Source organism: Cydia fagiglandana, chromosome 7 (assembly GCF_963556715.1).
Source record: "Cydia fagiglandana chromosome 7, ilCydFagi1.1, whole genome shotgun sequence".
Classification (NCBI taxonomy): Eukaryota; Metazoa; Arthropoda; class Insecta; order Lepidoptera; family Tortricidae; genus Cydia; species Cydia fagiglandana.
The window spans coordinates 21,637,740-21,650,303 of record NC_085938.1 but is presented as its reverse complement, the minus strand read 5'-3'; the positions used below and the strand labels follow the sequence as shown (position 1 = coordinate 21,650,303).

General features: G+C 46.3%; 2 protein-coding genes across 2 annotated transcripts in view; both read left to right on the top strand.

The window, feature by feature from the left end:
• Positions 1–12,564, top strand: part of LOC134666132 (uncharacterized) — a 303,746-nt gene that overhangs the window by 10,216 nt on the left and 280,966 nt on the right. The window lies entirely within an intron of this gene.
• On the top strand, positions 3,720–4,880 carry LOC134666158 (uncharacterized). The gene is made up of 2 exons (XM_063523314.1): positions 3,720–4,220; positions 4,452–4,880. The coding sequence occupies exons 1-2, from the start codon at positions 3,720–3,722 to the stop codon at positions 4,878–4,880; spliced, it is 930 nt and encodes a 309-aa protein (XP_063379384.1).

Genomic DNA, 12,564 nt, shown 5'->3' with positions numbered 1-12,564 from the left:
CCAGGGGGACAACAAGAGGGACAATAAGAAGAAGGGGGATAAGGAGCCGCGGAAGCTGACCCCGTCCCCGTGCCCAAGCCAAGAAATGAGAGAATGTAGCCCGCCCCCATACACAGGGATGGACTACATCGAAATAGTGCGGGAGGCGACCCAGACTGTCCTACAGGCTGCCGGGAAATCCGGCAACCTAAACGGACAAGTCTGGGGCAAAATGAACCAGGCCTGCCGGGACATTTTGGCGGCCACTGACTGCCTGGCAGACCGAGAAGAAAGTGAGGAGTTGCGAGCCCTAAAGGCTGACAATAAGAGAATGCGGGAGCAACTTGCCCAATGCCAGGCGGAGATGAAGGCCCTTCGTAGGGCTTTCTCTGAGAGGGAGACCCAGCCCCTAGCACAGGCCCCGACGGCTCAAATCGACCAGTCCCCGACGGGCTTCGCTGAGGCCCTCAAGGAGGCCCTCAAGGAACTGAAGGAGGACCTGAAGCGGGATCTTACAATTACAATGGGAAATATGATCTCGGCCCGCACGGGCTACTCCCCTGAGCCGGTCCCCCGCCCCCCTCTCGCGGCGGATAGGAATAAGACGACTGCGAGCCAGCCCATACCCCAGCCGGAACTTCTCTCTGAGGTGCCCTCAAGGGCAGTGACACGTGCGCCGCCCACTAGGCAGCCTAAGGCCCCTGCGGCTCAGCCTTCGGCACCAGCGGCATCAGCGACCAAGAAGAGGGCTAACTCTGCTCCTAGGCAGAAAACGGTAAAGGAGCCCAGTGCCTCCCCACCGTCACAGCCGGCAACAACAACACAGCAGCCTGCTGAGTCTTGGACGCAGGTTGTCAAAAAGGGCAAATCTGGCAAATCCGCCAAGCCTTCTTCCCCCCCTGCCGTTCCGGCCCGGAAACCGGCACCTGCGGGCCCACGAAAGCTGGTTGTGCCCTCTACGGCTGCGATAGTGGTGGCTTTGAAGCCGGAGTCTGAGGCGACATACGCCTCAATCATGTTGAAGGCCACCACATCGGTGAATCTTGCTGATGTGGGTCTAGAACACGTCAAGGTCCGTAAAACAGCTGCTGGAGCCAGGATAATTGAGGTGTCCGGGTCGGACAATGGCAGGGCGGCTGACGAACTCTGCCGAAAAATCACGGATGTGATTGGAGAGGAAGCCCGAGTATATAGGCCCACTAAAATGGCGGACCTACGCATTTCGGGCCTAGACGAGGCAGCCACTCAGGAGGCGATCGCTGGAGCAATCGCCAAATTGGGCCAATGCTCGCTAAATGAAGTTAAGGTGGGATCTATTAGGGCCCAATATAATGGGACAGGGTCGGCGTTGGCACAATGCCCTATAACGGCAGCAAAAAGGGTCACCGCAGCGGGTCGACTTCTAATAGGTTGGTCCTCGGCCCTGGTAGTGGCGCTGGACCCAACACCAATGAGGTGCTTCAGGTGCATGGGCACGGGGCACACCAGAGCACTGTGCCCATCACCAGTAGATAGGAGCAGCCTCTGCTTCCGCTGTAGTAGACCGGACCACAGGATGGCGGACTGCAAGGCGGAGGCTGCCTTTTGTTCGGTGTGCCATGCGGCCAAACGTCCAGCGGGGCACATAATGGGGGGCTTTTCCTGTGCGCCCCCACCAGCAAAAGGCAAAGAGGCTCTTCTGAAGGCCCAAAGAACCTCCCCAATGCGTAACGCCGACCAACCGGCCTGTGAGGGACAAAATATGGACATGTAATGCCAGTACACCCACATCTGGACATTTTACAGTGTAATGTCAACCACTCCGCTCGTGCTCAAGATCTGCTCATGCAATTCACGGCGGAGTGGGGCATCTCCATAGCGGTGGTGGCAGAGCCATATTATGTTCCTCCCCAAGCAAACTGGGTAGGGGCCACAGACGGCAGGGTGGCCATGATGGTACCGGCGGTGGGTGACTTTCCACTCCTTACGCCAATAGCCCGAGGCCGGGGATACGCAGCGGCAAAATGGGGTGAAACTGTAGTCGTAGCGAGCTACTTCTCCCCCAATAAACCGCTTCGCGATCTTGAGCGATTCCTGGAAGAGATCGGAAATATTGTAAGGAGAGCGAGCCCCAGCCAGGTGCTCGTATTAGGCGATTTTAACGCCAAAAGTGAGGCTTGGGGCTCGCCCCTCACAACCCCAAAGGGAGCTGCCCTAAGGGATTGGGCGGTGGCGACGGGCTTGGCTGTCCTGAACCAGGGCAACGCCAATACATGCGTGCGGCGGCAGGGGGGGTCTATTGTTGACATATCGTTTGCGACCCCTGCCATTGCCGCGCGTATAACGGATTGGCGGGTCCTTGAGGAGGTGGAAACTCTGTCCGACCACCTCTATATACAAATGAGGGTCCACAATGCGCCGGTAGTCCCACCGATGCCCGGCCGAAGAAGAAATGGTTTCCCTAAGTGGACCATAACAAAGCTGGACCGCGAGATGGCGGACGAAGCCGCAATGGTTGAGGCGTGGAATAACCCTCCTCCAATAGCGCTAGGAGTGGATGAGCGTGCCTCACGCCTCCGCGAAAGTCTGCAATCAATATGTGATGCAGCAATGCCACGCGCCGGACGACCTACAGCAAGGAGGAGGGTGTACTGGTGGTCGGAGGAAATCGCGGCCCTCCGTATCACCAGTAATGCGTGCCGCCGCGCATTCAATCGATGTCGACGGAGGAGGCATACTGAGGAGGAGGAAGAGGCAGCGTACCAGGCCCTCAAAGCGGCAAAAGAGGCTCTCAACCTGGCAATCGCCAAAAGAAAGGATGAGGCGAGAGAGGAATTCCTGGCCACTCTAGACCGGGATCCATGGGGGCGACCGTACAAGCTTGTACGCAACAAGATGAAGCATGCCCCTCCCATGGACTCCCTAGAGCCGGAACTCCTCACCCGAATAGTGGAGGGCCTCTTTCCGCCGGCGCCCGACTTTGCGCCACCGGTAATGTCGGTCCCCTTAGCAGAACCGGTAGGTCCGATGGAGATCCCCGAGGTCTCCGATGAAGAGATGACGAGGGTAGACATCCGCCTTAGACGATGTAAAAAGGCTCCTGGGCCTGACGGGGTACATGGGAAGGTCCTCCCTATCGTATTAAAGCATCTCGGAAATCGGATTAAGGAACTTTTCAACGATTGCCTAAAAGAGGGCCGTTTTCCGAGATGCTGGAAAGAGGGTAGGCTATGCCTCCTCAGGAAGGAGGGCCGCCCGCCGGACAGTCCCTCCGGATATCGGCCCATAGTACTTCTGGACGAGGCCGGAAAAATGTTGGAACGCATCCTCGCCGGCCGCATTCTCCAACACCTCAGGAACACCGGCCCGAACATCAGTGAGAGGCAGTTCGGGTTTCGGGCGGGGCTGTCCACGATGGACGCACTTTCCTCTCTGAGGGAATTTAGTGAAGATGCGGCGGGAAGAGGAGAGGGTGTCGTGGCGGTGTCACTTGACATCGCCAATGCTTTCGGCACCCTCCCGTATACTGTGATTAAGGAGGCACTTCGGTACCACGAAGTGCCTCCATACCTGAGGACAATCGTGGAGCACTACCTATCTGAAAGGGTAGTGCTCTACGAAATGAGAGGGGGCCGTCGCGAGCGCGAAATGGCCTGCAGGGGTCAGTCTTAGGACCTCTCCTGTGGAACATCGGCTATGACTGGGTCATAAGGGGGGCACAGCTTCCCCGCATGTCCACCATATGTTACGCGGACGACACAATGGTGGCTGTGCGGGGAAAAGAATTGGGGGAGACCCTGCGGAGGGCGGCGGTCGCCACAGAAATGACGATCGGCCGCATACGCCTGCTTGGGTTAAGGGTAGCCCTCCCGAAGACGGAGGCAATTGTCTTCGGAGGAAAAGGATGGTGTCTGCCCGCCAACTTGACGATCCAAGTGGATAGAGAACCTGTCCAGGTCAAGGCCAACATCAAATATCTTGGCCTGGTCCTGGACAGAAAGTGGGACTTCCGGGAGCATTTCATCCGACTTGCTCCCCGAATTGTGGGCGCGGCTTCCGCCCTAGGTAGGCTGCTGCCCAACGTGGGAGGACCGAGAGCCCCATGCCGCCGCCTCTTTGCGGGGGTTGTTAGAAGTATGGCCCTATACGGGGCCCCGATTTGGGCGGACCGGCTGTCGAGCGAAAACAAATCCCTGCTCCGGCGGCCGCAGAGGGTGGTGGCCCTCAGAATAATTAGGGGCTACTCAACAGTATCCCACGCGGCGGCGTGTCTCCTTGCATCCACTCCTCCGTGGGAGCTCGATGCCCAGGTCCTAGCGGAGAGATACGCGTTGAGGGCGGAGGCCAGGGCTCGAGGAGAGAACTTGGACCCAGAAGCAGTAGAGCGGGCAGACCGAGAGGCCAAGGACAGGCTCCGAGAGCTATGGGAAGCCGGCCTGGAGGACTCCCGCTATGGAACACGCACCATAGGGGCAGTCCTTCCTTACATAGAGGAGTGGTTGAAGAGGAAACACGGGGCCCTATCATATAGGGCAACGCAGGTAATGACCGGACACGGCTGCTTCGGTCATTACCTGCACAACATAAAGAGGGAATTAGGGCCCCAGTGTCACGAATGCGGTGACCCTGATGACTCGGCCCAACATACCTTGGAGGTCTGCAGTCGTTGGGATGAGGAGCGCCGTACTCTTACGGCAGCAATATGGACGACGGATCTCTCGCTGCACAGCGTCGTTGCGGCCATGCTGGGCAGCGAGAGAAAATGGAAGGCGGTAGTCTCCTTCTGCGAGGAGGTCATCTCGCAGAAGGAGGCAGCGGAGCGGGAGCGCGAAGACGCGGCCGACGCACACCCGCTTCGGCAGAGACGAAGAGGGAGAAGACGCGCACAGTTCGCTGCGGTGAACCGCGTCCTCCCTCGTTAGGGCCAGTGGGTTAAGGCCCACATTGCACGGCCCTACACAGCTGAAGGGGGAATCAGAAGCGTCCCTGATTCTCCCTTCCTTTGCTGCGGGTTCCCCGGCCTAATGCCGGGAAGAGACGGGGGGCATCATGGAAGAATGACTGCGGGAGCCCATGATGCCCCCATACAACGTCTGAGAGGGTGAGACGCCGGAGTGGGGTTTAGTGGGTATTCTCTTTCCCTCCCTCTCGCTAGGAGAGGGAGCCGAAAGAGTGAGTCCCACATACCCTCCCCATTATGGCCTTTCTCAAGGCCTGGGAGGGATGCGTAAAAGCATTCCCCACTCCGTCAAAAAAAAAAAAAAAAGGTACCTATACATATAGGTACCTAGCTCGTCGTCTCACTGTACCTATTATCAATGCGCTTTGCAGATAAAACTATATATAGGTTTGAATGTCGGAGTTAGATTCTATATAACAATTTATTATGGATTTGAACTGGTTTTGATACGATCTGACCTTGGTGATAGTCTTGGAATTGGCGAGTATCTCACGTATGACTTTCACTTCATTCCCCATGCACCAATCAGCGTGAGCTATCTTCGAGGTCGTATGAAAATATGATCAAAACAAATTGTTACACCAGAATCGGGCTGATGCCGGTAAGTACGGTCAGCCAAGAAAGTGGTTTACCACTTTTCAACTCTATCATCTGATTGATAGAGTCGAGAGTTGATTGATTGATAGAGTTAATAACTCGTATCCATCCAGAACAAATATCAGTGCTCATCATAAAATAGGTACACGCCCTTTTTGGTATAGTCAGCCAAGAAAGTGGTTTACCACTTTTCGACTCTATCATCTGATTGATAGAGTCGAAAAGTGGTTCTTGGCTGACTATAGCTACCAAAGGGCGTGTATTTTATGATGAGCACTGATATTTGTTCTGGATGGATACGAGTTATTAATGTTTTCTACGTAGATAATTTGGCATCATCAAGCAGTACAGTAGATATCTACAAGTACCCAGAAAGCGATCTAAATGTTTAAAAACTCAAAATGTAGATAAAAGAGCAAGAGCGTGTGAGGATCTTTTTGAACCCTTCACCCTTTGAGCTACTTTAGCTGTTCTTGCTTAGCTAATTTACCCACAACACAAAACTAAATGAGTTTAGAGTCTACTTCTAGATCAATTTATGTTAGGAGATTAGTCCAAAACCGGGACACGGGGTAAAACCAGGCCACGGCAGTATGGCTACTTAGATAGTTATAGATTTACTAAACGCTTTGTTCACTGTTCTCAACCTTTGTTCATCTTGGTTATAGTTAGTCAACAAAAGTAGAACAACGTTTTTACCGGTGCCAAATGCAGGTAATAATTCTATGGAATTCATCACCATACAATCTGTCCTACGTTAAGGTAAATCCAATTTGTATTTTCACGCGAGCAACAAACATTAATGGATTGTTATTGCGTCAAGTTTTTAGGTCAGCAGGTTTTTTTAGTTTTTCGTAGGTACGTTCGGATCAAAACCGAACGGGGCGGGATAAAACTGTGTAGTCCCGGTTTTGTACAAGTGTCATTTCATTTGTACAATACACTGAAATGTTTGAAGTGATATAAATGACGGGAAATTACTAGTCGGGGACGCTGCAGAACCTGGCGAGTTTCATTGCTATCTTTACTAGGGCAAAATCGGGTTTCAGACAAGTCATAAGGTAAAACCGTACAAAATACAGATTTAACAGTCCTTTGTTTATTCGACGTATGATAATGAAAATAGTGATCTCACTTAATAAATAGAGGTATGTTGTTAGTTAGAGCTCTGTTTTCCTAGCATAGCGGGCGCCGTCATATAACGGCCGTCTCCATACACAATAATTGAACTGACTGGTAGAGAATGCCTTCTGGCATTAAGTCCGCCATTTGTACTCTTCATTTATTGTGCAATAAAGTTTAAATAAATAAATAAATAATACGGCTAAATATGGGTGGAGTATATTATAATATTTTGCATGTAGACAGTCGCTATATGACAGCACCGCTATATCCTAGGGAACCAGAGCTTAAGTCAATTAAATAGAGACTAATAAAGTTCGTAAATTTATTTAACTTTTCCCTTAAGGTCCCGGTTCTCCCCACTCTCCCCTATATCGCCCCATCCCATAATATATACCAAGCATTCGCAAGCCACGACGACATTGACGAGATTTTCATGAATTTGATCGTTCATAAGTCGGCATGTCAAATTTGTAGCTGTCGTTGAAACATGTCATGTCGGATGGAACACAGCCAAAAATGTATAATAATAATTATACCTACTTAATTAAATTGCACGTAGTATGTACCTACCATTGTCGACATTAATATGTTAACTGGCTATTCGTCACCATTTGAACTGTCAGTTTTTAAGTGTAGTTGTCAGGCTGTGACAAGTTGAACGATGTGCTGTAATAAAATAATGAATAAAAACTTTTTACAAAAAAAAGAAAACCGACTTCAAAAAGGATGAAATAAAATATGTATTATTCTTTTTAAGTCTATGCGTTACCAACTGATATGTTTGAAGTCGGTGCCAAGCCAACTTTTGAAGCATACCATAATTTTGGTGCAATTCGATAAGGATGTACGTTGGATTGCCTTCACGATGATAATGAACGTACTTTCTGTAGGTACAGTCGACGTTAAAAATATGTTTACACTTTTCGTCTTATTACAAAGGAGTAAGGTACAAAAGTGTAAACATATCTTTGACGTCGACTGTACCTAAGAACACACCTCAGAACACACGATCAAACCTTCTTGGCACAGTCCATATCATGTTTGTCGGCACGCAAGCGTCTGCATTGGGACTGAAGTTATTTCCCGTCCCTTATTCAGAGGACTACATTTCAAAATATAAAACAATTCAAGGAATTTACTTTCTTGCCAAATTTCACCCAAAGCGGTTCAGTTGTTTAGCCATGAAAAGGCGACAAAGTGGCAGACATAATTACTTACACATTTATAATAGTTATTAGTACAGTTCTAATGGGATTTATAGTCATAAAGCTGATGATTATTTTTGACGGGTATTGTTACTACTTGGCCTGACACCGACTTCAAACATATCAGTTGGTAACGCATAGACTTAAAAAGGATAATACATATTTTATTTCATTATTTTTGAAGTCGGTTTTCTTTTTTTTGTAAAAAGTTTTTATTTTTCCATTTTTAGTTTTAACGCATTGTTAAGAGCGCGACGCATGAATGAAGAACAACATCATGATTAACACTAAATTCGTGTACCTACTTTAATAAATATGTAATCAGGAATTTTCTCGAGTCGCGGCGCGATTCTGGAAATGATGAATTAGAGATTAACTAGATACGATATAGTAAAGATATGGTGTCGTCCCAGGGGTAAAGGTACCTTATGGCGGTTGGCACTTGCTTGCGCTATTATTAACGCCGCTCCAATATTATTGCGGCGCTATGCGACGTATGCGCCGACCACCATAAGGTACCTTTTTCCGTGGAACGTCACATATCTTCACTATTTCATATCTAGTGACTCTCTAACTCATTTCCCGAATCGCGGCGCCAGCCACAATAAAGTACCTTTTGCAGTGGAATGACACATATCTTTACTATTTCATATCTAGTGAGTGTCTAATTAATTTCTCGAATCGAGCCGTCCGTCTGGGAAATTATAATTGCTGTCACTACACTAAATCCATCCTCCACCCCGCCACTGACCCAATCCCTCAACCCCCCTATCACTCTACCTCACAGCGCATCAACCCCTGATCCATGTACCCCTCGGCCCTGAACCAGCCGCCCTTCAACCACCATTACCCGACCCCTTAATCCCCGACCCCTTAACTCCTAACGCTAACCCCCGACCAGTAGCCTTACCAGCTTACCAAGAGTTTGACATTGATTTATTCGCTAGCGTGTGTGTAACTTACTTTCTTTGCATCTCGCTCATACTGGCATATTAGTGCGAGCGAGATGCATAACAAGTATGTTACGAAGACGTTAGCGTCGCTAACTTAGCGAATATGTCAATGTCAAACTCGTGGTAAGGCTACACTTGCACTACATCAAATTGGCGGTGTTAGGAAGCAAATGCTCGAGTTACTTTAGAAAACACCGAAATCACAGGAAAACACGTGCCTTTAAAAACTGAGGAGTTCCCTCAATTCCTCATGGATTCCATCATCAGACCAGAACCAAGAATAATACAAAAACACCTTGGAGGCAATTCCTTCCAAACAAAAAAAGATTTACTCAAATCGGATCACAGGTGCCGGAGTAATCGCCGAACATACTACATTGCACCTACATGCACCTACGAAGACTAAAATGTAAGACCTATTGTACTGATGAGCATGAGAACAATGGATTAAATGAATATGAATATGAATATTTAAAAAATCATCATCATTATCAACAAAACAATCATCATCATCAGGTCTACTTCATCAAAGTGGTGGTTTTCGGGAGAAAATGCTCGAGTTGCTTAGGAAAACACCCAAATCACCATGCATGTGCCTTTAAAAATTGAGGAGTTCCCTCAATTCCTCATGGATCCCATCATCAGAATAGAACCAAATTAAAATTGGACCAACTCGGAGGTAGCTCCTTTCAAACAAAAAAAGAATTACTCAAATCGGACTACGGATATCGGAGTAATCGGTGAACGTACATAGAAAAAAAAATAAAAAAAATAGCCACAACCGAATACAGAACCTCCTCCTTCTATGAAATGGAAGTCGGTTAAAAAATAACTAGCGCTCGTGTCGTTTCTTTCAATGTAAAATATTATAGCCGAGTTGTTTAATTCGAACTATTCGAGGAGGGATTCCACTTCTTTGTGAAGCTATTTTAGTCGGAATCCAGCGCCGATGTTAACGGACCGTGTATAACAATACAATCAAGGTCAACAGGGACTAATTAAATACAACAATAGCGTAACTACTTAAAAATGTATTTTTAAAATATAATCTCGTGAATAAATAAATTCATTTCCAACCTATTCTTCCTCGCGTTATCCCGGCATTTTGCCACGGCTCACATAGGAACCTGGGGTCCGCTTGACAACTAATCCCATGATTTGACGTAGGCACTAGTTTTTACGAAAGCGACTGCCATCTGGCCCCAATTTCACATCGGTGGCCACCAGCGCTTAAATTCTTTTCCAACCATTATACAAAAAACAAATCATAATTTACAAAACACCGTTCTTCTTTAGGGGTATATATTCGTATGTCCAAGGTCAAAACGTCCAGAGTCGCAATACCCTACTAAATACCAATATGTCCGTATTGTCCTTTTGCCAGAAAGTCCAGGAGTCGTTATGTCCTTCTGTCATTTAGTCATACTGTTATAAAGCCACACCGCCACGAAAGCCAGATGTCATAATGCCTTGTGTCAAAAATTTCCCCTAGTGACAGAATACCCAGTTCACAAAATGTCCAGATGTCGAAATGTTCGCTTTCCTATTAAATGTTTCAAATGTTTATGAGAAAGCTGGCGTTGTTGCCAATTTAACTACGGAATAAATATTTTATTTTTACTCCATATCAATACCCCGGAAACAAATAACTGACAAATATAATGTACCTACTCGACTTGAAAACCTATCTGTAATTATCAAAATAAAAAATATGATACTATTTTATTGCCAATTAGTTCTGATAACGTTCCCTTAGCCATAAGTTGGCCATAAGCTTTTGAAACTGTGGGAATTCCTGAAATACGGGAAATATGACATCTGGACATTTTGGCACTAATGACTATTTAACATAAGGGAAATATGACATATGGACTTTTTTCCATTTTGGCCATTGTGACACATAGACACTCTGACATTAGGGCATCATAACATCCGGACTTATTGACAAATGGGTATTGTTATATCTGGACTTTCCGTCATCAGTCCATTGTTACATTCGGACTAATTGACGATGGACATTATGACACCTAGCCTTTCTGACACTTAGGTACCTAGACATATATGCCCCTATACGCCAAAAACTGCCATTTTACGCCAAAAAGGCCTTACATCAATTTGGAAAAGAGCTGATACTCTTCCACCAACCGCTTAATCGAATTCTATTGAACATAGCTATGCATATAAGAACCACCACACAAGAAAACTCATTTTCAGGGACAAAAACCGCATTGAAATCGGTCCATCCGTTGGAGAGCTACGATACCACAGACAGACAGACCGACAGACATTGGCGTCAAGCATATAACACCCCTTGTTTTGCTTCGGGGGTTAAGAATGAAATTACTATTAATTAGTAAAGTTATATTTTAGGTTAGAACTGCGGCATTGACGAGAAGAATCTGCTAATAGTAAAGAATTACGAGTAGGTAATATTAAGGAAAGAAGAAAAGAACCAATCATTGCAAAGATCCAAAATCATACTCAGTTTAGGTCGAAGTCGGGCCTTCAACATCAACATATTATTATAGTAACAGCACCAGTCATGGGACATTTAAGAGGAAATTTGGAGTATTTATGATATTTCCCTTATACATGTAAAATGGTCTACCGCTTAGCGTGTTAAAAGATGAAAGTCCTATCCGTCTTTCATGTTTTAGGCGTGTTGTATCAAAGATACTGCAATTAGTTTCCACATATTTAACAAATTAAAACTATGCTTTTTTTCTCCAGTCATGGACACTAAAGCTCCAGTAATGGGCCCCCGGTAATGGACGTGGATCCAGTAATGGGCCCCCTATAATGGACATTGCTCTATCAGTATAAAATATTGAAATGGGGAATAAGTTACGGCAAAAAAACCTATTTTTGGTATAAGCTTTTATCGCTGAATGTAATTTTCTTTCCACAGCCAATTATTATTGTATTAGATCCATCGAGACAATTCTAATATACCCAAACACAATTAGTTAGGGTTTATTGCGATAAAGTTCCCATGGCCACCTCCTGTCTCCAAAAGATTGAAATAGGTCATCAGATCAGGTCGATATGTTATCATAATTGCATTATCATCCGATTTGCATACTTAATTACGTACTTACACAAAATTTCAACTGAATCGGAAATCGAAAAGTGGTTCAAATTCAGCTACCAAGATTGGACCCACACTAACTAACAGGGCAAGTTATTTAACTTTAAAAGTTAAAAGTTTGGAAAAACGATATTAATTTATCCGAAGTCCGAGAATACCTCCTGATTGACATATTTCGTAACTACATTTTACTTCTGTATTGTTTAAACATGAAATTATGGCATGGCAAGCATCATTCTGTCAATTGTCCCATCATAGGAGGTACGCAGTTTTACAGCTCCTATAATGGGATTGGGCCAAATACCACTATTTTGTTACATCTGTGGAGTCACAACATAGTGTGTTGTATGTACCTGATCTCATGGTAAATGCAATTAACAAAACACATTCTAGTTTTCATCAAGTATTAATTAATTAAAATTTAATAAATTTACTCACGTCTCTTAGCGAAGTTGTTAAGAATTCGTAGTGGTATTTTTTTCAGTGACACGACAACTTTTGGGTTGACGCCAATTTCTTAAAAAACAACCAAATTTAATGAAACTTCAAACTGAGACAGCTCTAGGACTCTTATGTATGATAACATACAGCCAGTGTTTATAAACTACTTTCAGATACTTATTTTAGAGGAATTATGTTTTTTTGTCCCATTACTGGTTCCACGTCCATTATATACTA

Bases quoted from the DNA above. Each gene is read 5' to 3' on its own strand.
- LOC134666158 (XM_063523314.1), top strand. From the start codon at position 3,720: ATGGTGGCTGTGCGGGGAAAAGAATTGGGGGAGACCCTGCGGAGGGCG. The intron at 4,221-4,451 runs GCGGCGTGTCTC...CCTTACATAGAG, and splicing joins ACTCAACAGTATCCCACGCG to GAGTGGTTGAAGAGGAAACA.